Consider the following 27,545-nt stretch of genomic DNA (forward strand, 5'->3'; position numbering starts at 1 on the left):
ATGGATCCGCAAACAGTCCTCATCCATCCTGTACATTGCGTTACCGACAGCTACTCCAAATGGAGCCCAGCACTGGTTGACCCACAAGAGCAATATTGCACGAAGTTCGTCCTGATGTAATACTACCTAGTAAGACACTGACTTGGGGAAAAACGCAATGGAATGCTTTCTTGTTCACCAAATTGAATGAGTATTTGGTAAAACGTTCACTTAATTTGTTTACAATCACATGAATCAATGAAAGTGAGGAAATGCGACGTTTCTCTAGCCATTTGAGGTGTTTGAGGGTGGGCAGGCGAGGGATTTTGATTGGAGAAAGAGCTTAAGAAGGCGAGTGAGCGTAGACATGGCCGTAGAAAGTCGTCTAGACGTGCATTGTGCATGGACAAGAGGGATTTGGGGAAGGGAGAATGTTAGAGGCCTAGGTTATTGGCTGTGCAACAGATAAGCTAGTGTGAGTATGACCCAAGTGAGTGGTAGTACACCTAGCGTGTTTAGCAGCTATCTCGTATCGTCTCTTTTGACTTATTTGAAAAGGGTTTTACTTTTGCTGCTTGTCTGAACATTCTTGTATCATTTCAGACTCCCACCTGGTGGTCGAATGGCAGGGCAGATGCCATCAACAATCAGTCAAGATCTGCTTTCCGCCTCGGTAGGAGGTGCGACCAACGGAGATGACATTTTGAACTCTACCTCCTCCACTACCAACGGTGGTGGTGGTGTTAGCGGACATCCTGAGTCCCTTTGCAAATCACCATCTGTTGTAGCAATGGCCTCGGCCAGCTCTCCCTCCGCTCTAGTTACTACACCCCTAATGAACTTCTACGATGCTTCTGCGACCAGCGGTGGTGGCAACACCTATATTTCTCACCCACATATCGGCAATGCTTCAGCTCGTGCAGGGGGCAAGTCAACCAGTGGAGAAAACGGTGGGAGTTCGAACCACATATCTCGCCCCTTCTACCGCTGCTCTTGGCAGTACTGGGTCATCCTCATCTGTGCCCTTGCCTTCCTCCTCGCTGTTAGCTTTGCCGTCTTCTTCTCTGGTTAGTCTCTCAAACTGAAGGAATAAACTTAGCTGCTGCTGTATCGTCGAAATTAACTGTGGACGTGATTTTAAATAGATGAGTCTCAAAGGCAGTTTATACAAAAATCTTACGGCTACGTGTTTCCAGAATCGTGCTCAGCAATTCTCATCATTTATCCGTGCTGGCTATCACAGCTGCGCTAAATTGAACTAAATTTAGCTGAGACAGGAACGAGTTCCCTGTGATCATTCTTGATCACCCTGAAAAGACTTCTAAATTCAGCAGCATTCGTAGATCTACATGTCACGTCCTGACATGACAAGGATTTATTTGTTGCCTGCTGCCTAATGTTAGGCGGTGTCCTTCGATCAGTACAATTCATGTCCCAATCGCCTTTCGTGGAAGGATCAATATGAAAGCTAATATCTTTTACCGAAGTACATGATGCACGGTATCCTCTGTATTTCCTGTCCTAATTCCATGGTATTTCACAATTTCCCTACCATCTAATTGGATTAATATGAAAATCTACCAACACACGGAAGTATTGCGTTTTCAGGCCCCATATTTTTTTGATAGCCTTCTTGCCGCGAATCTCCACAGATTCATTCGTCCACGGTAGGTGCCTTTCTGTAGTAATCAACCAGCTTGGTTAGACGTGTGCCTTTGGCTTAACAGCGAAAGCGATTGTGTTCCTCACAGGGAGTAAAAGACACCCAACATGTCCTATCGCGCTGCTACCGGTGCAAGGCCATCGTCCCTGAAGACACTGTAAGGAAATTAGCTTTGCTATAAGGGCATTCAATAGACGTGAACTGTCCGAGGAGTCTCAGTGCTATTACTGATTTGCACCCTTATTTCGCACTTCCTACCGCTTTGCCATCTAATATTTTCTGATTATTTCTTCATCTCACATACATAATGCTTTCTCTCTGTAAAGAAATATCACTCCTAAATGCCTTTGGTGTAAAACAGACTTATTTTTGATAAAAGGCGCTACCACCACGACCTTGAAATGGTCCAATAAGGAATACAAGGTAGCCTCGCCTTTAATAGGTCAATGGCAATAAGACCTTGAGAGTCCATGTTTTGCTGACTTTCGAGGTAGTTAAGACCATTGTGCTGCCCATTTCCTGTTGTGTGCAACTTAGGGAAGTTGAAGACTGTGTTCTACTGGGTAACCAAGACGCCCACCGGTTAGCGGGTTGATTCACTCCCATATAGCATCCGGCGTCTTAAAGGCGTACGCGTTCCAGTCCAACATGCATCCCTAAGTATTTCTACGGTGGGAATACATTCCATTCTCTCTCATTCACTTGTCCCGTAACCAAATTGCGTATGGTGTAGAAGAATGCAATTTTCTTCCGGGACAAAAGTAGGGTCGTGAGATCAGCTTTATAATTTCTTTTTCTGTTGCTAACGTACTAGGATTTTTTTTTTCCTTTTTGTAGAAAACGCAAAGTGGTTGGAGAACCGACTTCACGAGAAGTATGCTCAGGACCCGGCAATATTCGGTGAGTCGCGGTTTTTAAAGGAGAGAAATTTGTCTTGGATTCAGTTAACTTCGCTCGCTTTTATGCTTTCGTGCTGCCACATATTAGTCCTCATTTTGGTCTATTTACGTGGCAATAGGTCTAAAGCGATTTTAGACATTTGCTTACATGCCTTATCCTTATCAGGCACCACTTTTCCCCTTAAAATGTGTAGAATGGGTGGAATAAAATCCAGAGGCACGAAAACATGCACACTCAAACTAGTGCATGCAGACGGAGTTTTGCATGTCACGTAAATAACACTTTGTTTACAAAATCTAGAAGCCTTGTAATTGACGCATGATTCCTGTCTGTGGTGCACTTTTTCTAAGGTCTAGGTCATGATTTCAATTTTAGATTTTTTCTCTCATATTCTAGTGGTCTAATTACTCTTAAAGGCATTATCCGGCCTACGAGTCAGACTATGCAAAAAGCCTGACAGTTTAGCAGCAAATGTAGCACCAGTAGGGCTCCTTTCCACCGTCGTGAAAGCCAGTTTTGTTGATATTCTTCAACTTATTTTGCCGTTATCCTCCACGGCTGCAATGGTTACTATTCTGTGTCGGGAATCGCAATCATACGGAAGTTTAGCTATAGTCCAGGGCTGATGACGCAATTACTTACCAAAAATTGATGCAGTTTCATAAATCTGCTATTCTCTGCTGGTTTAATCATCCAAAGTGGGTGGCTTTTACCTCCATTAAACAAACGATTCATTTGAATGCAAACGGAGGTATAAAGAGTGGGGCATTCCTCATCGTGCTGTTGCTGGTGTAACGCCCCAGTTAACCCCGAAGACATACAGGACATGCGAGTCTAAAATTGGTTTTATGACTCTCCGGGTACAAGCTGGGACTCTTATTTCCAATATACTTCGCATCGTTCGCTTAGCCTCCTAATTACACACACAGCCCTTATTAACACAATAAAATACCTAATTAGTTAGTAGTAATGAGGTCGTGCATGCTCCTCACTCCCACAAGGCATTTCAACGTTCTTACGTTTTCACGTCTTTATTTCCTCGGCTTCCGCCTAGGCCTCTTCGATCCACACAATCCACCACAGAAAATTGAGTCCAACACACAGGCGAAGATACATCTGGAGTCCATGGGTCTGTGGGCTGGCCATTGGCACATTCAGAGTGACCTTTGCACCATCTACAACATCACGCTGACTTCTGAACTCTCCTCCATTGGCGTTTTTTTGCGCTACAGCACCATGCCCACCATCGTGCATTACAGTCACTTTGATCGTATTCTCGGTCGCCAATTGAAGGCAGACACTGTAGTGAAAAAAGATGCCACAGATCTCCCCAAAGAGGCCTTTCCTTCTATCCCTTCTGCCATTCACGTAAAACCGGTAAGAAAGGTCGCTCATCTAGAAATGTGGATAAATATCAAATTATCATTTCCAGTTTCTGTGTATTGTATTTAACGAAACTGAACCAAGATTAACTCCCAGAAGTCTTGCTCTTTTGAGTCTGTAAACTGTTTAATTTGGTGGAAGGGCCTATCTTTTGCATGCTTTGTTCCAGATCTTCGGGATGGGGTCAGGATTAGTTGCTTTCACCTAAGCATCTTCAGCCATTGCTGAAGTTAGTTTATTCAACATATTCTTACAGGAATCGGCAATTCTAATACCACTTTGACACTAAATTAAAATTATGGGTGGTCTCCATTTTGGTAGGAGGCGTTTTGTGCCGGCTACATTAGTAGCACTCTATTCAGATTTAACTTGCCTTAATCTAAAGAATGTCCAATCGCGTCAGCAATTTTAGGCTTTGTTCACTTAAGATGTTTTTCTTTTTTTCTCTCCATTCGCCAAATTTTTGGGTGGTCAGATGTTCGCTGCTTGATATTGCATTTATCATCGGAGAGAGTGGTAGGGAAGCGAGCACACTAGCACACACTTTGACAGTGACTAACCATCTTTATTTTTTTATAAAAAATTAGAACGCCCCACGTACAACCGGCCGAGTGAGGTGCCTTAAAAAGGGCCACTGGTTCATCTCCATTGTCAATGATCAGCCCAGAACCGAGGATATTGTCCTCTCGATGGCCGAAATTGGTAGATCCTTTCTTTTTCAAAAGATATTGATTTCAAAGCATATGTTTTTCGTTCAGAGCAAACTGGGATCTTTGAGTTCACACAAGGCAATAACATTTAAATGAATGTGAGCCGCAATCCCTTTGTCGCAAGATCTCCTAAAGAGTAGCCTTGGCACAGAAAGGCTTTAATGTCCAAGGGCAGCCTATTTCACTCCATCACTTCCTTGCTGTTCAGAGGCGGGAAGCTATCTCGGTACCAAACTTGAGCTAACCCTTCTGAATTGCGGTTATTCATGAATAAAGAGGTCGTCATTTATGCAATTTCACCACAGATGGCACTACGCCATTCAGAGTTCCGGGATTAAGTGTTTCACGTGCTGAATTGTTAACCTGAATTGCATCCGTAGCAGTAAATCTTCGCCGACAGGCTTTTACGCCATTCTAATACCTTGCTGATGTGTGGCCGTGAATCTTGTCACCGTATCGTACTTTGCTTGAAGTATCTGCAGGTTTCACGCCTTTCTTTAGGGGAGACCTCTTGGAACCACACGCTATTCTATGCACGATCTACCAGTGTTGCCTACCGTCTTGATTAATAGTATCTAGAATGGTTCACGCAAGATCTGTGAGCCGTTTATTAGAAAGCTTGGTAATGGGGCACATTTAGCATCTACCACCGCGCATGGTGCCGTCACGGTAACCTCCCCTTCTTTAGCAATGAAACCAAAAGTCCTGCTTTGAGTCGAAGGGATATCTTACAATTGTTGTTGGTATTGTTAAGTGGGAAATTAAGGATTTTTGAAGCAATTCGAACAGTTTTTTTTTCACTTTACTCGACTGACGGGAAATAATTGCTCTGCTCGCCATCGTTACAACCAATCGCTGCATAGCACGTGGTCATCGTTACCTGCTTTGGGCTTATGACTGTATTGTCGCGTAACATAGCAAATTGGGGATTTATTGTTACGGCTAGGCTGAATGAGACAGGCTCCGTCTTTGAATGGAAAGTAGATGATGGCTAATGCCTTTTTTCTCAAGTTTAAGAGCATTCGAGTCTACGGATGGCTGTATTACAAATGTCTGAAAGGGCTGGGAGACTAGCACCAAGGGTCGTATAAATGGTACTTCACATTGGTCGCAGGTTACAAATGGTCTGGGTAGTCAATCGAGTGCCGTCTTGTTACAAATGCTTTTCTTGACCATCGCAGCCGCGGTGGGGAGGAACGAATATCAGTTAATCATATTCCATCACAGTTGAAAGGCGTCCAAGTTCCATATCATTTTTTCAATGGCAAATGGTTCTAATTCTATTTCCCAGATCCTCGTAACATAGGGTGGCGCTAATTTTCTTTTCAAGCAACCTTTTTAGGCACTTGTGTAACTCTTTGGGTGCTGATTCAAAGATTAATTTAGAATAGACTTTCGTATAAAACCAAATTTACATGAAGCGTGGCCCACATGAAACCAGGTCACCATTTGGAACACAGCAGTACCTGTTTTTCTCACACTGAAGATGAGAGTGTGCTAATATGCAAAAAGGAGTGCGCATGCATTCCATTGCCTTCTTCCCTCCGAAGTCATCAACAGTGTTGCCAATTCACTTTTTACCACATTTCCGCTAATCTCTGCATCGCCAATCGCACTAGGCATATCACCTATCTCCAAGGTTTTCTGGATAAGATGAAGGCAGAGGTGAAAAGTAGGTCAGGTCTGAGGGTGTGGAGAGTTTGTGGACATGAGTGCTCGTAAATTTCACCAAGATGATGGTAGTACCTGAGGGGTTTGAGTCACACAGTACAGCGCGCATTTGAATAAATGCAGATTTACTACTTTTATCTTTTCACACACCCACATGCGCACAATGCATTCCATTCGCTTCTGTCTTACCCCAGAGTAGTCATTAATTTAGCCCCAGTAGAGCAGCAACTGTTGGGGAGGCAGATAGAGGTAGCCTCGTACTCGTGCACGCACACGTCTTGCTTTACTGTCCCAAAGTTGCCGACGTAGCCGATATAAGAGAAACGGGGTTATTTTGTCTCCCTCTGCCCCGGCCTCCCTCCTTTATTCCCTCCGAGTTCTACACCTATGGAAGCGACAGGGTCCTTTGCCGCGGCGGCCGCTGCCTTATCGATTATGCAGGGGGGCAAGATCCTCTCATTTTTTGTTGACTGGATTCCAGCGTAGTCACCACACCGTGGAAGAAAATTGGACCATCCCATTAATTGCCATTAACACATTCACTACCAAGGTTTCAAAGCAAAGTAGACCACCACAGCATATTTTTTTTACTTATAGTAGGACATCAATTATCGCTAGTTTCGTGGAAAGTGTCGCAGACATTTTGAACGAATGGAATAAGCGTTTTTTCGAACTGACGAAGAAGAATTTCTTCTTAATTTAGAAACAAAGGAAATAAAACATTTTTCAAGGTGATGAACTTGTTTAAGCATAGTCTTTTACTTTTTAACCGAGGAAGAGTTGTATGCTTTAGGCTTGATTGCTTGAAATGGCGAGTAGCGGATCTTCATAGTCAGTGAAGGACTTGACGCTTGGAAAACCTGATATATCTGGTTCATAAACCATGCTTTCAATACTCAAAACACCGATTTCTAGTTATGCATTAAAATAATCTTTTCTGTATAAAAAGGTGGGGATTTCAACACTAAACTTCACATTCCTGGCCAATTTTCCCCTGCATTCACACTATGAAACTGAGCAGAAATCTAGACAAAGAATATTGGACGTCCTTTTTTTGTTTTTTTTTTTTCGAGCACAGCAAGTTTACTTGTGACATGACTCAGTGCAACCGCAGTTGTCACAATCGGATCGGGAGGGCGGGTCACACTAAAATGGAGCAAAAAATCGGGGTATCGCATGTATGAGATTGAGAGCAAATGGGTTAACCGGGCAAAGGTGCATTTTTTCAAGCCATTTTAACATTTTATTTTGTATGAGAGCCCCATAAAAGCCGTAAGTTGTATAGAAAAAACTCTAGTCGAGCTTGGTAGGTTTATTTCTGTTCGCGCAACTTATGGCATAGTCATTTTGTCAGTGTTTGAAGTGGAAGACCAAATATGCAGGGTTGGAAGTGAATCATCGTGTTGCTAGTTTATTCCATTCTCTTTACCTACGGATGGGGTTTTTGGAAGCAGCAAAATGAAATGCCAAAAGCTAAGCCCTTGATGGAGTCCATTTTCACCTTTGCTTTTGTCTTAGTGATGCCACGAGGATGTCCTAACGATTGCAGCAACCGAGGCATTTGCTCTCAGGGTGTTTGTGACTGTCTCAATGGACTCACTGGAAAGGACTGCTCTTCTGGTGAGTTTTTTGAGTATTTTCGGCCATTATGATTGGAAACAACCCCCACTAAAATCATATAGTGATTTTTCGTACCCCATGGAATTCGATAGATGTCATCTGTCATGTCGGGTAAGCTGTTCGATCTTCAGCTGTTTTTCAAAGAAATCTTTTTCCCAAAAGCAAGACTCATTCGATAAAAAGTGGCTCCCGAGAGATGTGCTCTGATTTTTTCTCCCCTTTCCATCTAGTTGGTATTTTATCATTGCTAAATCCTCTATCTTGCCTATTCTATTGTTCTGTCCGCTCATAGTTATCATGGTTTTTTGTAATCACTGTTAAAACTCAATGAACCATTTTGATTCCGCCTAATTACCAACCAGGATGAAAATTTTGCCAACAGTCGATGTGGCTTTAATAGCTCTTCTATTGTGAATCCCCATTAATTCTGCCTCTATAGTAGTGTCTTCCTTCTATAGTAGACAATTAATCTATTTAGTTGCTGACCTTCTTCAAGGTACCTGTGAAAGTGAGGAAAAGGTGTAGGGAACTGGGAAAGTGTTGATAAATGATTTGCAGACTCTGGGGTCGATTTCACGCATACCGAGGTTTTGTCGGTCGTTTCCCCTAGTCCTGGTACCAGCGCTAGCCCGATGACTAGATCTGGTGCATAATGTCAATTCACGCTTAGCTAGTGTAGGCAGAAGCAATGTGCGTGCAGGGAGGAGGGAGAGGTAGATTGCGGCAGTTGATAAACCGCCTCTTGCGGTCAGATATCGTCGATTTGGCGTTTCCCCCTCTCCTCCTCCCCACTATCCCACTTCGGACTTCCATCACCCTACGATTTTTGGCGTTCGGGCAGCCGCGTCTGTATTATGTGTGTATGCATTTTAAGGGGGGCAAAAAAGCCGTAAAAAATTGGATTTTGTACAAAAAGTGAGACGGTGGTCCGTGTTTCTCGTTACTTTTCTTTCCTGCTTTGCACCGGAAGTACAGGGAAATACTGGCATTATTTTGGGCACAAATTAATGTCAGTGCAGTATAAAATATGCAGTCAAGGTTTGTTTTGAGTGTTGCTCGCAGTTTTTCAGGCTGACTCTTCTGTATGACGAGTATTGCAGGAAAAACCAAACACCGTGAAGGCACTTGAAGACCTGCGTGTACCTCATTTGTCATAGCCTCTAGCAGATTTCAGTAGATGGTTTTCAGAAGGGATATCGCTTAGCTAGTTAGCAAGTTTCACTTACCGACTAGTTTCCGGAGGAACATCTATTTAGAATGCAACCCTTCCATCTTTGCGAGGACTCTTTTTTTAATCTCATTGCGGATTCCCCTCCACCTTTGTTATAGAATTAGTTTATTCGCTATTTCGACTCTTCTGTTGTGGGCCTTTGTAAACTCAGCCCCTCATACCAGATGGATATCGGTTGAAGGGCTCATTTTCTTCACAAGGGATAAAAGGATTTGGACATCTATTATGCTATCACGGGTGTCCATATGCAATCATCAGGACGTCGTAACGACGTGACCAGAACCAGATGCTGTCTAGTGATAGCTAGAAGATCATTTCAGCCATCTATGGTTTATTTCTGAACAATTTCAGTGGAGGACGTGCCAATCTGTAGTGGACACGGGGAGTATCGTCAGGGCAAATGCCACTGTTTCCCCGAATGGAAGGGTCCGGAATGCGAGACTTTGTGGTCAGAATGCCCATATCCCACCTGTTCAGGACACGGGCGCTGTGTCACCGGGGAATGTCTCTGCTTTGACGGTTTCGGAGGTGACGCTTGTCAATTTCGTAAGTTCTTACTGACTGAAAGAATACTTAAAGAACTTCCCTGCTGTCAAAATTCAATTCCTTATGAATTAATGACCGTATGCTCTTCACCGCTAAATTGGCAAAGGTCACATATATCAAAGGTATTTGTCAGGCTGTAATTAATCATGGCTTAATTCCATTGGCTAGATCAGTCTCTTTCTCCCAAATGACTGATTTTTACCCACGCCGATTTTTGATGCGGGCAGGAAGCCGATTTTTTGTATTAGTCTATAAAGTATATGGGGTGATGTTTTTTTTTGTTGGTTTTTCGCCAAATACCGTGCCATTTTCGAGGGAGATTTAAACCACTTCTGTGTGACATTTTGAGTTCGTCGTTATTGCCTACCATCTATGTGGTGTGAAACTACTGAAGCATTGTAAATGAATTGATTTCCGACCAACATAGGCTCGTTCTAGTTGAATATATTAAGTATGGATATATGTGTCACCTTGAAAACTAATCAAATAAAGCAGAATTAACTACGAAGTCGGTAAGATAGTACAGTAAGTCTTCGCTCCAGTGGGATAGCTCACTGATAAAATCTGTGGGCAAATCTACTTTTTTACAGCTTACTTAATGGTAGGCAGCATTCCCTACAACCAAGAAACATCGCAGAAACAGTCACCATCCACCTTGGTTAGCAGTTGGTGTAGGCAGTTCTCTTCTAGATAGTTTAGACTCTTTTCGTTCTGATCTTGCTCTATTACTGGCTTAAGTTTGAATTGATCTCTCAGTTGCATATTTACATAGATCCAATCACCGGCGGCAGATCCCCACTCTATAACCAGCCCATCTGTTGCGATATCAAATTTTTTGGGGCTTCAGTGACAGCTGCCATACTTGGAAAACCAATATATATGTGTGCACTGTAGTACTTCTGAAGGCGTTACAACGTATACGGGTATGGAATTGACTTTATTAAAAGCCTACAGGAGGATCTGAGGAGTGAAATTTTCAATCTTGACCTTGTCCCCAGCTCAGATCTTCAAAGATCGAAAGTGAAAATCGCTTTTTGAAAGGGATATCCCACAAACAATCCTATCGTATCAAACCGCTGGACGCTACAAAACGTATTGTGACTGACTTATCATGAAAACTCTTTGGAAGATAGTTGAGAAGCAATTGCTATGGGAAGTATTCTGCTACTTATTCATAAAAAATAATTAGAGTTTCCTCAATCATATAGTGTGCTCATGTCAAGCGGAGACTTTTTGTTTTGCGCAAGGCATGGGAAGAACAATTTTACGATAGGTTGTGCCGATCAGACGTTCAACGCGCTAAATGCTCAAGGCTAGTACGGATTTGAAATAATTTTGCTAAACTTACGTACCCTAGGAATCTGCCCCCCTCACAACTGTAGTGGCAACGGCATCTGCGTGGATGGTGTTTGCCGCTGTTTTTCTAGTTGGGGTGGAAATGCCTGTGACTATCGTGAAATCTCCGATCCCAGCATTGGAAAAATCGGTTTTTCCAGCCAATCACAACAGAAGGACTCTAGTGGTAACTCCCCTACCCCTGAACCAGCCTGCTCCTTCAACGGGTATCGCGAACCGACCACTGGGCATTGCCACTGTTTCCCGGGCTTTGAAGGCACCGCCTGCGAGAAAGGTAATAGCATCTGACCTCGTCGTCCTTTGTCTTCAGAAATGCACATAATCTTACCCTCTCCCATACCTCTCTCCTTTCCTTCCATCTCTTTTCCTTGCTAGCACATTATCTCCCATTACATTTTAGAGACAGAGACGCTGAAAGGCGTTTTTATTGGTTTGACGATGCTAAAACGATGTACCACCACGTGCGTTAGCTCGCTAGAATACACACCGACGCACGCGTGCTCGCTCGTGAATAATTTTGCGTGCAAATAAATTTGTGATTTTTACAATGTGGCAGTTTTTATTTTCACTGTTTTCCTCAATTCTGGAAGGTTGGATGCATATAACATTGTCGAATGCATTTTGCTTCCAAAATTAATAGGAAACGTAAGTTATGGAAGCTGTTGCTGTTCATTCACTTCATTAGCCAATCACAGTCTAGTTTTTATGTCAGATAAATTATCTACTATACTTGTATTCATTCTCACCACTAGTTATTTGAATTCGTTACAAAACCCCACTATCTGGATGGTGACAATACTGACAGGTGGGTGATTCATGAGGTGTTACCAGTATCCGTCGCGATACAACACTACTTTATTTAGAAGTGTGCCATTTGCCAATCGTGGGACCCATTCCCAGTCCTTTTAAGAACCTTTTCATCTTTCAAGCCCCTGCTTGCAAGTCAGATGGCATTGCTATCAGTGCTCCTTCATTTCAGCTCCCAAAACAAACCACATCACTTCATATTACGGACATCACGATTCGGTGACCTCTTCAGTTGTCGCTCTCTTGTATTTGCAAATCATTGTCAGTATTCTTCCTGTAGACCGCTCTGTATGCATTACGTCAGTGGGAGCATTTCTAGACAGACATGTTAATTCACCCATGGTAGACCATTGCAAGGGAGAGGGGGAGAGGAAAGGAGAGAAGGGAAAAGGACTATCTCTCCACACTGAGTTTACATTGCGATGGTGATGGTTCCTTACTTTTGACACACTATCTGCTGTTTCCCTTCCACTTTAATGGTGTTTATGTTTACATTTTGTAGCTACGTTGATCCCTCTGAGCATTTCCTTCCAATTTCGGACCTATTTTTCGCAGACTAAGGTGGGCATATCTTTGATATTTCCCCACCCAAATGAGTCAGTATCTCTGGCAAGATTAAGGTACAACTGCGATTGCGGTGGCTGCAACCCATTCTCTGGACGTTGAGTCACGAGGCTACGCTGTGGGCTAATGGAATTTAGCGCGTTTCCTTTAGCCTTTATTCTGAATTCTAACTGACTAGCATGCTACTAACTTGTTTGATCTCAATTTCCGAAAGTCATCCTATTCTGAGCACATAGCCGTAGAGACACTAGATCTTACAGTGAGTAGATCCCCCAGAATCCTATGGTTCTCCCTCAAATGCTTCATAGCCGCCTTCACTGAGCAGACATTGCCTCGTTAGGTTAGGCAGTCTTCGTTGACTGCTAAAGGCGTGCTTTTCATCGTGTTGGTGTTTGCTGACTGTGACATCATGCGAATACGACCCCATCAGCCCAACAACCTAAAGGGTAAAACTCGAGTGCCACGTTTGTGGTCTAGTCTATGGCATTCTCCATTGGGAACGGTGAGGCATCTGTCTCAGGTTGGCCTCGAAAGTGAAACTTAGCACCGTTGTGGAATCTTGAGTTAATGAAAAACTGCTGTCTGGTAGGTTGGAACTGCACATATACATGTGCGTGATGCGAAATTGAAGACAGAGTATGCAAATTGGCGTTGGGATTTGTGTTATGCACATCTAACATCACGTGTTTGCGCGTGAATCAGTTCCGTTTCCTCGATCAAAGGGAAGAGTGGCGGCAGGAATAAGAGGAGGAGGGCAGGAAATTGACATGAGTCATCCAATCAAATGTCAACATGCACATGCCCAAATGCAAAGAGACCAACAATATCTCCGACTTTTAAATCGTTCACTCCGACAAACAAAGTCACCCAATGCCATTAGGTACATGTGAAAAGTGTAAATAATCCCTTAGGGCTCCTATTTAAGTGCTCTAAATGCTGTTTTCTTTTGATATCCAGACGTGACCTGTGCTAGCCGGTGCGTTAATGGAGTATGTACGGGAGATCGGCGGCAGCTCCTATCTGGAGGACCGGCCCTGCCCGGTTTGTTACCAGCGGTGGCGACACTTCACGATCCGGCCGTCTGCTTCTGTAATGACGGATGGCGAGGTATCAATTGTGATGTGCCTACGTGCAATGCGAAGTGTCTTCTTAACGGTCAGTGTGTCAATGACACCTGTGTGTGCAATCGTGGCTGGACTGGAGCGAATTGCAATCTCAGTGAGTCGAATTTCTGTTAGTTGAATTGGACTATCAGCTGCTTCCATAGGCAGCATCTTAGCCACCTTAGAAGATGTTTTAAAGCAACTTATTATGGTAAAGTTTTGCTATGCGCCTACCACAAAGCCACTTCGGCCTCGTTTCTATGTGGAGGTTCGTTCTCTCCCGTTTTGACCATCACAACAATTTTCATGTGCATTTAAATTGCACGATAGCCTTTCATCAAGACGAAATAACTTTCAAATTCGACAGTCGTAATGCATCCTGTAGTCTTTTTGTGGAGCTACATTCAGTCCCCGTTCTACCTTAACACTTCGTTGCGATTTTACTGTTGTGTGGACACCTATTGTTTTTAGTTTTTTTACTGAAAAACTAAATTGGGTTAATCCAAGTCCCACTCCTTTGCTAGTTGTAGTTTCGTGTTTAACTTTGGGGGCAGGCTTCAAATATCTCCTCTGTTGTAATCGGTTAATGCATTTCGACGCAAACCATCGGTGGAATCTTCATTTGCCTTCTCTCCCAGGCATATACTCCCATCGGGCTGTCCACCAATGTAGCACACAAGATTCCTCAGGAGGCATTGTAGGACACAGATCTGGTAATGGCTTTATTGTAAACACACAAATTGGACCACAATCTGGTGGTATTGACGGCATGAAAAGAGTCGCAGTATCGCCATTGGTTCTGGTTGCTGAAATTCGTTATCTTTAAGTCACGAGAGTTTGTTAACTCGTTAGTCCTCCAAACTAATCAAATGCTAAGTAATTCAATGTTAGTTCATTAATTAATGCGAAGAATTTCTGTGGTCTTTAGAGCGCTTTTATAAGTGATCGTTTTGAAATAGTTGGGCTATTTTGAATTGTACGTTTACCCACTAGAGCGCTTATTGTTTATCCTAATGGATGACCTATTCTATATTTTACAGTAATTGCTACTGTCTTCTACACCCGTTTATTTGCCTTTTTTACCCTATTAAGGAAGTTTTTCCGCTTCATCCGCTCAAAGTTAATAGCCCTGACTTACTTTGGAGCAGGTAGGTTGGGAAAGATTGTCTAAGAACAATATTTAAGTGGCTCATTAAAATAGGTGTAAAATGGTTTTTCGAACACAATGGTGCATCAAGTATCCTATTTAGTGAGTTGCTTTGTTTGAATGTTTCAATTTCGAGGTCACAAAGGTTGGGTGCAAAAGTTGCGTTTTTTGTATTTCCTTTAAAATGGGCTTAGACGAGAGTAGGAGGAAAGGGCGTAAATTAAGCGTGTTATATGTGTGCTTGTGTCAAGTAGGAAAGTCGTCCTTTTAGCACTGCAAAGGATTCCTATTTTGCGGTTCGTATAGCTACGAACGGCATTAAAGGGGAGAGGAACACCATCGCGTCATACGGGTACTAAAAGTAAGAAATAAACTTTCTCAGCATAGTGTACTCGGTGTAAAATGCAATATTTGCACCCTCTCTCCCTTCCTCTCCCCTCTTCTTATTTCTCATATTGAACCGACTGTAGGTGGGAATGATCCCACCGACGTGGATACAGAGCATTATGGGCATCTAGTGGTCTACGGAAGAAGAATTCTGATACTAATATGCGAATACAAGAGAATGACTATTGATCGCTGTAATCTGGAGTGGTGTTGCTTGTTTTTGAAGCTGAAATGAGGGAACATTGGTACCAGTGTCATCTGACGCGAGCAGTTAACCAACTTTGAAGTTTCTTTTGTTGACAGTCATTGTCATCTCATACAAGGAGGCGCTTGAAGGGTGAAAATGTTCTCAAAAGAAGGGGGAATGTGTCGCATGGTTGGCAAATGGATCCTCTTACAAATAGAATGAAGTTGCGCTGCATGCTTAGCTATTGCAACAAGCGCCGAAAATACCTCATTAATCATCTACCTGTCAGGATTCCAGTAGGGCTTGGATATTGTAGCAAACACAATGATGAATAGACTGTACAATTTCCAGGTGAAATAGCTCACTTGTTATCATACATAACATCTTGCGAAAACACCTGGCTAAATATCGGGTAATTTGTTCTTTGGATGAAAAATATTAGACGAACAAAAAAGTTCTTGCGTTTTTTTCGAAGACAATCCATCACCTTGTACCTCATACCACCAAGCCTACCCATGAGAAAACTTTATACCACACTTTAATCCGGGCGATAGGAATGGGAAGAGGGGAGTGCTACCTCGTTCTCATCCTCTATTTTCCTCTCGAACGCTTCCTGAAGCTCCAAATAGTGACTATCGCCTTTCTCTGGTGCCAGGTTTGAAAATCACACGTTGACATGCGAAATAGAGTAGATATTTTGAAAATAAGGATTAATCAGAAGCAGAGTTTATTGGGTTTGATTGTTTGCACCCGGAGATAAGACGAGTTTTTTGTTAAAAAAGAATCTCCAAACTTGTTTCGTGTAGAGAAAACGACAGACTGTAATGCTGATTATTCCAACAAATAGAGTATTTGAAGAACCTCTCTCCAGTTTTTATAAACTTTAGTCGGTCCGATTGCGTGACCTTTAATAACTTAAATTTTTAAACTGACTTACTAAATTTTAATATATGCAGAGGCCGGAGAAGAATGGGGGCTTAGTTTAACCATGCTCGAGCACTTTCCCCTATTGACCAAGTTGACACTGACACGCACTCCGACTAGGCAAATGGGAAGGTCATCAGTTCGTTTTTTGTTAGACTTGATCCAATACCACTAGATTTTAGTGTTATTAGTACCCATCTAATATCAGTACGTCTTACAGCTTTATAGCAATGGTGGCAAGTAAACTGTTTACATGCTGTCAACGTCCTAGTCCATGCACCCACTTTGGTAGGATACATCTTGGTGAATGCCAGCACAAAGAAGTGGCAGAATAGTTAAGCCAAACGTGTTGATTGGCCTAGTTTGAACACTGTCTATGCCTCCTCCCACGCAAAAATGTCTTATTTTGGTTGGCAGAACCTAGTTTTTTTTGTTTTTATTAAAGGCAATTACCTTTTCGGTAGATTTTGCGATGAAAGATGTGCACAACAGGAGACTACTTTTGTAGACAAATGCTACCACTACTGACTCACCTGAGTTGTCCATTATCGCATTTTAGCATTCCGTATTCATGTTTGGGTAACGATTCGTCTGAATACTAATTTACCAAGTCATTGCATGGAGTTTACGTTACTACCTAGGGGTATGAAAGTTCAGAATCAACTGCGAAGGTCAATTCACAGGAGACTGAAAAGCCTCGCATAATTTGTTGTATAGTCACCTTCTTGTCTTGAGCATTGTCTCTGACATTTCTACAAATTATTCTTCTTCATCAGTTACTTCAACACCCACGACGAGGTCTCGGAATTCAACGGTTAGTGTAGATGGGCCCACCTGTCCTGTTCTGCCTATGAAATATTATCGTGGACGGCTCATAGTTTAATGATATCCTTCAGCCATCAAATTTTGCATGTAATTCATTTCCCACGAGAAAATTTGTCTATTAAAAGTTTTGCTGCTTTCCGAGTTTTCCGTGGGGTCGTAATAAATCATACCAGAGAGCAGAGGAACCGCGCTGTCAAGCGAAATATGAAGAGCACGCGTAGTTAAATATGCGGTTTAATGAACACCAAAGTACTGCAGTTTTTGCTGACTTAGACTCCCTTTTCCATTTCATTGCAGCTTAGTAAACAAGTCTCTCTGGGGACAGTTTCGACTTTTGCTCCACCACTAGTTATGATGCGGATTCTGAGATCGGGTTAGTTGTAGAAAGTCAGTATAATCGGCCGTTATGGCAGCCACCCCCTTTTTATGGAAGCCTTCCGATTTATATAGGCTTAGGTTTGTGAGAAGTTTCATACTTTTTGTGAGGAATGTTGCGTGCTGGATCTATTTTCAACGTGCAGAATGGCTCCGTAGATAGTAGCACAGGCTGAATGAACAGAATCTTATGTCATCGGCATGGAGGCTACTGAGATGATTAAAACAAATGAGCGGGAGACTTGCCAGTTTTTAATTTGATCAGTTCATTAGGACAGTCCCCATTCTTTTGTTTTGCCAGATGAGTGTCCCCTGGGTTGTAGCGGCCAAGGGAATTGTAATCAAGGTGAAGACGGTCACCATTTCTGCCAATGTTTCGCCAACAGAAAAGGGTCTGCATGTCAGGCTTCTTATGAAATTTCCTGCGATGATAGAAGAGATGACGATCAAGGTTAGTTCTACATCATTGAACAAATCAGCAAACTTCTTTCTACTTCATCGACTAGGTGACACCACTGGCGATACTTTCCATTATATTTCATAGATGGTCTCATTGACTGCTTGGATCCAGACTGTTGTAGCACGGAACATTGTGAGAAGTTGATTCGATTCCAAGGCAACCAGCAACGAGTGGTGGAAGATGCTAGACAAAGCTGTGCTCACAGCAGCGAGATTAGTGCCCTCATTTTGAGCACTAAATTGTCCCCACCTGGCAGCTCATTCTATGACCAATTAGAGTTCCTTCTGCTTCGTGATCTTACCACAGATAAGGTCGATCCACGGTGAGTCCAAAGCTGTTTTTGCCTTTAAGATCATTATTAATGTCACTCCACTAGCTGGCTTTCGAAATATGGCACGTGTCGACTTGTTTACCATCGACTTTCCAGAAGAAATTCGTTGATTACAACCCAGATGTCTTACTGTTTGAATAAGATACCAACACCAGCACTGCTTGACTGACCAATTCATATTCTCAAACGCCGGAAACACTAATTATCTTAGGACAAAGAACATTAATCTGCAGCGCTATTTGGTGTAGTCAGCGGTCATTATAAACTGATAAGCAACGTCACATGTGTGACACTGGCAGTGCTCTTGCTAACAAGTTCTGTTGGCACTTTTTCTACTTTTCTGACTTCTTTTAGTCGTGTCTCCGTTGTCCGCGGGGTTGTTCGCCAGTGGGATAGCACACCTTTCTGGGGTTGTCGAGTTTTTGATCGTCTAAATCCCGTGATCGGATCCGCACTGACGGACAAAAACGGCCGGTAAATTTGCCTCCTTCAGTTGACTTTATTTTCACAGTGAATAATGTGAATTCTCTCTCATTAATTCAGTTTCGAATTAGTCGTGGATGGTGGGTTTCTCGTTCAGCTGGAGTTCATTCGTCATCCAACCAGTAGATTCACTGCGCAATTGGATGTCTATGTCCCTGTCAATCAGATCGTCAACATTGGAGACTTCTACCTCATCGATAGATCACGTTTTATTCTTTCTGCTACGTCATCTTCCACTCCTTTCAAAAAACGTGCCTTTTATGATGGTGCGGTGACAGGTGTTGGTGGAATGCTTCCAGCCTCGCTTATTTTTGGTGATCTCTGGATAGTTGGTCTTCTCCCCTCTATCGACCCTGAATCCGCCGTAGATTTCTGTCCTCCTGACGTCCATGATATCAGTCTTCTTGGCGGACCGAAAATCGAAGCAAAACGAGGTGGTGATGACGACAACGATGATGGCGATGATCTTGTTTGTTTCGGTTCTGATGGTGCTGTTTGTGTTAGTCGTGGGGGTATCCTCTTCCACAGATACGCTCTAAAGGTAAAATTGAGTGTTTTTGATCTTTCATTTGTTCTGTTACAACAAAAATCGGTCTAATGGTATAACTTTCTAGCCCTCAAGACTTCATCTGGTGCATAGCTCGGACAAGACAGCTAAATCGTCTTCTTTTCTGGTGGTGAGAATGCTTGCTAACGATAGAGCACCTCCAGACAGGCTTAATGAGGTGCATCTCTCTGTTGACGTAGCAGGTTTACAACAATCCTGGCGATTTGAACCAGTTCAGGGATTGGAATTTACCTTTGTCTGGAATCGCACGGATGGATACAATAGATCCGTCTACGGCACAGCTCTTGCTAGAGGTGAAGTATATATATTTGGTTGAATCCTTTTTTTGTTTTGCAAGAGCAACTGAAAAACTAATGCAGTTTGTGAGCGCCCGTGTCCGTCACAGTGATGGGACTACTTTGGAGCTCGTTAATGCACTCGCAGCTAAATTTAGACCCACATCGAGCTTGTATTCGTGGCATTCATTCTACCAACGAAAATGGAAAATTCCTCCCTCTTTGGATCATAGTAACTACCTTCACTTCATAATAATCATTCTATCGCTGACCTACAAGCATTCACTTGGCATAGGAAAACTGTGGGAACTTGTTGAGTCCTTAGTTTCTGAACTAATTCAACAGCCGTTTTATTTTATCGGTCCTGATTTTTTAATCCTAAATTCATTTTCAACTCCAACTTATGTTAGGCGACCAGAAAATATCGTAGTTTTTGGTGGGTCCCGCCGTAATTACCCGTAACTTGTGGGAACTTGTAAAATCCAATTGTATGCAGGCTGGGGTGCAAATGTGTCCCGGTTTATCACTACAGGACCGTTTATTGTGTTTTCTACTACTTTTTTTTTTTAGTTTTAAACCTGGTATGATTCAAGCTTGTCTACTTTACGGAGAGGGTGCGGTCGCGGAGCTCACCGCTTAAAAATGATTATAAATAATCTAAGTCCAATTTAAGAAGACCCTCTATTCTTGACTAGAATAGCGAACTGCGCGTCTAGCCTAATTTATCAAGAATAATTTTCAATCATTTTTAGTATAAGTAATGAAGCAACTCATTTACACCTTTATCAACTGGGAGGGCAAAGTCATGCAGCGAACTAAACAAATGAATGACACATGTCGTACATTAACAATCACCAACGCAAAGCGGCGCTATAAAGTACACCGTTTTTAAACTGCTTGTTGACTTTTACAAATCAACACTAAGCGGACAAACAACAAACGAGTTCACTACTCCAATCACTTCCAGGCACCACTTCAACCCCCGGAAGACCACTGACTGCCTGCATAATTGTCTACTATGAATTTTCTGTTGAAGGTCAAAAAACCGCGACCGTTGTGTAAGATAGGGGAAAAAAATCATGTTTTTACAAAAGAATGCAGGATCTCGTACCTTATTTGACGAATCTTGCCCGAAAGAGGACTTCACATCTCACTTTAACATGAGTGTGGCTGAGAATCATGCGATCCCAGGAGACGTGCCCGTTTCAATTCCTGGCCACTATAAAACGTCCCACTTCCTTTTGATTCTCCGGATTGGTCGGTGTCGTGTGTGAGATGGGAACCGCCCTGTGTCTCCAGCAGTCAGGTGCGTACACATCGTGTACGTTGGTAACTAAGGCCATCCGTATTGAAGTTTTTACCTCCTGTTTACTTGGGTTGGGCGAAGGCCATGATCCAAGCTCATAAAAGGAAGGGGGAAGGAGACCCTGCCTCATTCTTATTCTCCCCTTTTTCCCTCTGATACTTCTCAAGGCTGCGAGTGATGACATTAGCATTAGCATTGGGAACTAGAATAGACACTTGAGAAATAAGAGTTAATCAAAAACAGAGTGTTGAGTCGGAGTGTTTGCACTTAAAGACGCGCTGTTTGTTAAAAAAGAATCTGTATGGTTGCAGGTCGTGGGAAAGGGACAAGAGGTTGTAATGTCGTTAGTTAATTTTCTCATAAAAACCTTACATCAGTTAGGAAGACTACTTTTTAAAAAACTATTTTACAAATGTTGAAATTTATTTTTTTTCCGAATTATCGGAAAATCCGGTCACTTACGACACGGAATTTTCCCTTTTTTCCTTCTTTGACACCTGCAGGAAAAGAAGCTGTAAGTAATTTTGACGGTATGAAATTTTCCCTACCATAGTGCGTTTTGGGGTTTCTAGCCTTCCATGTCTTTTCCAATGAAATCATTTCCTAACATTTTTTAGAATAATTTATTAGCAAATTTGTGGGAGGTCTTTAAGCCGTCGTGTCATAGGATGGTCTACCTCAAATTAACTAGTTATTCTTTCATCTCTTTTTGTTGCTCTTGTTGATTATGAACGTGCAACCAGCCTACTGAACTCTTGAAAAATATGAGCCACTTTCTCTGCCTTCGATTTTGGAACTAGCGAAGTGAAATGGTATATGGGATCAGTTCCAAATCATTCACTTCTACTCACAAAGAATTAAAGACGCAGATCTTGCAAAGCTTGGTTGCTAAAATTCGATTTAGTTACAATAGTCCATTATCTTGTGACTACGGGTTTAACCCACTGTAGCTGATGCATCATCTTCCATGGTATCCACTCGATCCACTTTCAAGCATCAGCCGAAGTGATCGTATTCTTCGCGAGGACATTATTACAAGTACGTTACCAGAGTTGTCACTGAAGAAGGTTTAGAGAGAGCTCTGGCCAGAGACGCACTGGCTCTAAAAATAATGCCGTGAACCTTTTTCTCTCACAAGTCTTGCCCACTAAACGCTTTTTGTGTTGATTTATGGATGAGTGACGAATTGATCTCCTTGATTTTGCAGTATCGGTGGGATTCCTCTATCGGCAGTGCACTGCGGTGTTATGGGAACATAGAGTAGTCCACATCGACGGTAACGACATCACGCCCACCGATTTAGCAGGATGGAATCTGGATGCGCGTCACATCTTTGCCCCAAATCAGGGTATAGTCTACATGTAAGTCATCCATATTTTTGTGTCTCCTACTTTTTCCTCATTTTTATTCTTAATGATTCATCCGCAGGTCCATTAGTGTTAGCCATTGTCAGCTTCCACCCACTAGGTCTTTTAGGCATCTCACGATTCAACCTTCACTGCGGTGACCTGGAGCTTCGCCACTTTTGTCTCAGCCATTATTTGCGTTTGTGCTAAAGCTACCTTTAGGGTTGCAAGTAACACGTCTTCCAGTTTAACTCAGGTGCTACATTGATGACACTGTGAAGAGGTTCTGCCTTAAAGGACATTTATGTCCGAGTAAATGATCGAATCACCATTGAAGAGCTGACTGAGGCAGGTGGTACTTTAAAATAGCTAGCAAGAGAGCGATATCTGAAGACTTGATATTCCCTGCATCGAAAAAGTATGACAAAACTGCACACACAAATGGGTGGTTGATATCCCTCGACCAGACTCTGGAATCCACTTCAAGTCCAAATCTATCCCTAATGTGAGCAACTAAGCTAAACCGGGATGATAGAAATGGCTGCAGAAGTCTTGGGTTTGCTCGGAAACTCCTCCTATTCAGTGCGCAGCTCAACCCTCCTCTTCTTTCCTTTTTGTAGGAGTGACGGAAGGCGAGCATCAGTCCGAGACGAAAACCTCGTAGTGGAGCTGATTCTTGGCAAGCCGAATGTTCGTCGCCTTGCCAACCGCTGCGAAATGTGCCTAGGTCGAGCACGCGGAAATCCCATTTTTCGCGCTGCTGCCCTAGCGACTGACGAGACAGGACGTCTGCTGGTCAGTGATGGTCAATTCCTCCGCTACCTCCAAGAAGAGAGTCACCTCCAGACTCTCGACAGCTTGAAGTACGTCCACTAATACGTCTAAACAGTACCAACTTATATTTACACTTTATTCCACTGTTTCGGATCATTTTATAGCCCCTCTGTCAATGCACCAGCTTCCATAACCGATAGCGGCTCACAGAGCTCATCTCCGTCTGATTGGATCGTATCCGACGTACGATCAATGAGCTTTTTGAATGGCGGCACAGGAGAGGAGGATTGGCCAGCGTACTTTATTGCGCGGCATCCAATTAGCAGTGAGGAATTGGAGGCCCTTTCTAGAGGCGGGATTGGTGGTGGTCGGGCCGGTATCTTCATCTCCGATGCGCGAAATCGAACCATCTGGTGGACAAGTCTGGCTAGACGTGATTTCAGTCAGATGGTCATTAGCGAGCAATGTTCTCCCAACGGCACGATGTCTGATTGTCTTCGAAGGTCACTGATGAATCCGAAGGGTCTTGTTGTCACGTACAATGTAGGTTTTGGAAAGTTGGAAACTTCTCGAAGTAGGTTGTATTAGATTCAATAGAATACGAAGTTTAGTTGTGCTAACATTGGAATTGCGCTAAATTCCGGGACAAAAACGGAGGTCACGGGCTGATTGTTCGTCACTATATGACGGCTTTCCAATTCAGCTATCGCCACCCGCCTAGTAGATTTCCACGGAGTTTACCTAGCATGTTCTGTTTATGAAATACGTTAAAGCAATTCGCTTGGTAGGTATTGCTTAATGATGGATGATATTCTTTCGTTATTCTTTGCAAATTGATGCTCTTCTTCCACATATTAGCCAGATGATTTATTTCAGTAAAATCTCTCTTTAAAGGCACCCATCTACCACATAATCGTAATGCAATTCTTGACTAAAATTCCGTAAATTGTAGGAGGATCTCTTCTTCATTGACGACAAGCAGCTCTGGCGTTACCAATTAAGAAATCCACCAGGTCAAAGGTCAATCCGTGTGGAACTTGTCATTGGTCAGTTGGGCGAGATTGCTGTGCCCATGTCCTGTGAGAGGTCACTACCAGCGAATAAGGTTCAATTAGTAGATCCATCCTTTATGGCTTACAATCCCGTCGAGGACAGCATCTATTACGTCGACGATAAACACGTATGTTCAGGGTTTTTAATATTTTTAAACCATTTAAATAATGTTTGCCCAATGACAAAACTGTTTAGCATATTCACCACCTCGGTCAAGGGAAAATCGACCACTACAGGGGAGATGTGATCAGACCAAAAATACCTAACCTCCCTCTTATTGGTGTAAACTCGATAAATCTGTTTGGAGCTGAAGTAGCCAAATTGAAGTAACCATCAGCTATCGGAAAGTAGTAAAATACACGTGTCACATATTTGTGACTGTAGGTTCGGACAAAAATATCGGGACGTCACTTCCGTGCGATTCATTAAATGGGTATTGACTTTGCTTATGTTACTGGGTGTATGGCTAGCTTTCAATTTCACTATAGACAAGGAATATTTTTAAGGACCTCTAGAACGAAAACTAGAAATTGTGCAATTAGTAATTCTGTTGTAGGTCTTCCGTCTGCACCTGGCAAGTCGGATGGTTTCGCTAGCTGCTGGCCGACTTCCAGGTTGCAAACCTCACACATCTTCAAGCACAATAATGACATCTACCTCATCTCCAACTACCTCCAAAGCACCCTTTGCCGTGGACGTCGAGTTCTCAGAGATCCGTGGGATTGCGTTCTCCTCTCTTGGCGATTTGTATATCGCCGAGTCGGAGGTCATTTGGATCCGTCGCTCTGATGGTCGATTGCATCTCTTCGCCGGAAGCAAGTCCATATCAGCGTGGGATACTCCTCACATTACGAATTCACATCTTTTCCGCCCCGTAAGGAAACCATTACCCTACAGCCAATCCGCCCTTCTGACGGAACATCCTGCTCTTGACTTCCGCTTTGGAAATATCACTTCGATCGCTGTGGGTATCTTTGATGAGGTATTCGTCTCAGATGTTGGACACAATGTGGTTTTCGCTGTGCGTCCTAAACCTCCACGACTGGGAGCGAACGAGAAGTATTCCATACGGCGGATGGCTTCGGAGACACAAGTCTTTGAGAAGCAGGGCCAATTGGAAAGTGTCGTAGACACGCTGACGCAACATCGAGTCTCTTTTTTCACATTCACCGGAAGTGGATGGCTCTCGGCAGTGCGTATGGGAGCATCTGATTTATCTCTCAGGAGAAGTCCTCTTGGTTTTCTGCAGCAAGTAGTCTTGAACACCGGTACGTGACAGTCATGACACTGAAGGTGTAATAATGCATCTAATTGGATTAGATTCAGCATTGAGGCACAAACTAGTTTCATAATGCAGTTCCACAAAGCCTTGTCCTTTATTCTCTCTTTATACAATGTTTCCGTCTTAATGCTAGCCAGCCTCTTGCAGCAATGGAAATATACTTCAAGCAGTTCTACAATGGGTGTTGTCAATCCGTTCAAAATGTGGTTGCCTGAAGTTAGCAGCGACTCGATTGTCCTTTTATTGTATCTGCTGATTCACAAAAATCAGGACTGCCATTCTTTTGGAGTGATTCATTTTCTTACGTCTACACAATGCAGTGTCTGAGTCATTTTTAAAGATATATTAGGGAATACTAGTGGGCAGAGCTTAGTGTGTAGACCGAACAGTTCGGTGTAAGCATACAAGGAAAACAGTTAATTTATTTCGGTTTCTTTTAGGTGAGACCTATAACGTCACCTTTGCACTAATGAACAGGGGCTTCGGATCAATAGTAACTCCCTTTGGAAGTCTTAATCGCTACGAGTATTCGGATGGAGGTCAAATGACAAAGATTTGGACAATTTCTAGTGCTTTGCCCTATGTAGCCTCGTACTCTTCCACGAACGGCCTTCTGGAGACAATAGCTCTGCCATCTGGATGGTTGTATCCACTGCAGAAGACGAAAGGTCGGAAAAGAGGCATAGATATTTTTGAAGATATCAGTGAGTTTTGAATACTAACCGATACACGTGTCCTGCAATGCGTTTCGGCATGTCTGCTTCTCCTGTGTATAGAATCAAGAAAGGTCTCAATGATTTCCTCACCACACACCGAAGTTATCAAGCTGACGTATTCAGGTGGTGCTCAAGAAGTTGTCCTTGAGAGACTCGAACCACCATCTAATTCTCTCGACAGCGTGGAAAACCATGCCTCATGGCAGATTGGAAGACGCATTCGAATGTACGTCCAACTGCAGTCGCCAGAGAATCTACTTTCACCAAATGGAAACTCTCTTTCGACTGTGGACAATACTTCAGCGCAGATGCCTCGAATTATTGAAAATCTGTAAGTATTTTTCCCTCTTTCTGTAAGAACCATCTTATCACCCAAATTTTATGATAATTGGTTTTGTCGTGAAGAATGATGGCAACCTTCGATGTCTTTGGGGTGATTAGTCAGGATGTTGAAACCGGAGGACATTTTGCACGAAAACGCAGGTCCTCGTGGTTTTCCAGCCGTTCCGCCACGTCTCCATTCCTTGGCCGAGGACAAAGGGACATCGCCACTGACAGCACAGTCCAAAAGACTCGAAAAACACTCTCGGTGCGTTCTGCAGCCTTTTGTGTTAACTTAATTATTTTTCATTTTTAAGACTATGACCAAAATATGACTGCGTCTCCGGAATAAAGTGTACCGCAGTCCTCTAGCCCTTCTGTATGATTGTAATAAAGCTACGCTGGCGGTGTGTTGATGACAGTGCGACGCCTACTATTCATTTTGAAGGATATGATCTAGCCAAATAGGAGAAGGGGATCTGTCAGGGTGATTGAATTGGTGGAGATTCAGCGGAAGAGCTGAGAAGACGATTTGGCATCCATTTTCACTTAAATTCTCCGTCGCGGAGTGCAAGATCTGAAGATGTGCCATCTTGATGTGTGACGCATCTGCGTATTACTGAAGGAGAGGGCAGGAATGGATTCCAAATAAATCTCCAGAAAGCGAAGAAGATTGGGGCGTTTGAAAATTCATGTTTACTCAACCTATAACTCTACTCTTCCCCTGAATCAGATTGAACCATTTTCACTGTTGTTAGATCAACGGTCAGCCAGTCTTATCAGTGACACTGGATCGTGAGTCACGAACAGAGACCTTCAGAAGTCCATCCTCAGATCGATTGCTCCTCCAAATCGTCTACAACACCAATATGCAACCCACTGTCTTTGCCACTCAGCCTCTTGGTGCACTTCCCCACTCTGGTTTCGTCGATGTGTCGACAGGGTTCATCGCCAATACTTCTAGAGTGAACATCCAAGAGCCTCTGATAGCCCCTCTTCGTATTATCTACACACGGTAGGATTTTTTTTTCTCAAAGAGCTCGTCTCTTGTGATTCGGAAATGTAATGAAGTGCATATTCATTAGGGGGGATTTTCCATAGAAGTGAACATTATAAGGAGGTTTTTCCACGTTAATCGGTATTTTTAAAAATATTTGTACACTTTTATATTGCATTTAAAATATAACGAAGAAGTTGGAAAAGACATCAAAGGGTGTTCCTACAAAAGGCTGTAGGAAATCGTCCAGCCATT

The 27,545-nt window shown here is 42.9% G+C and overlaps 1 protein-coding gene across 1 annotated transcript; it reads left to right on the forward strand. All coding sequences in view use genetic code 11, as the record gives it.

The window, feature by feature from the left end:
- EGR_08608 (Teneurin-1) lies at positions 1–27,312 on the forward strand (the record flags this gene model as incomplete). The annotated part of the gene is made up of 25 exons (XM_024497857.1): positions 1–104; positions 583–1,046; positions 2,480–2,542; positions 3,597–3,919; positions 4,513–4,627; positions 7,825–7,926; positions 9,509–9,703; positions 11,061–11,333; positions 13,388–13,648; positions 14,172–14,230; positions 17,680–17,884; positions 17,923–18,160; positions 18,524–18,643; positions 18,713–19,193; positions 19,267–19,518; positions 21,752–21,839; positions 22,009–22,162; positions 22,768–23,010; positions 23,086–23,464; positions 23,874–24,101; positions 24,531–25,242; positions 25,697–25,960; positions 26,033–26,303; positions 26,378–26,561; positions 27,052–27,312. The coding sequence occupies 25 exons, from the start codon at positions 1–3 to the stop codon at positions 27,310–27,312; spliced, it is 6,039 nt and encodes a 2,012-aa protein (XP_024347731.1).
- Between the last annotated feature and the right edge of the window lie 233 nt (positions 27,313–27,545).

The sequence above is a fragment of the Echinococcus granulosus genome (assembly GCF_000524195.1).
Source record: "Echinococcus granulosus chromosome Unknown EG_S00112, whole genome shotgun sequence".
In the NCBI taxonomy this organism is placed as follows: domain Eukaryota; kingdom Metazoa; phylum Platyhelminthes; class Cestoda; order Cyclophyllidea; family Taeniidae; genus Echinococcus; species Echinococcus granulosus.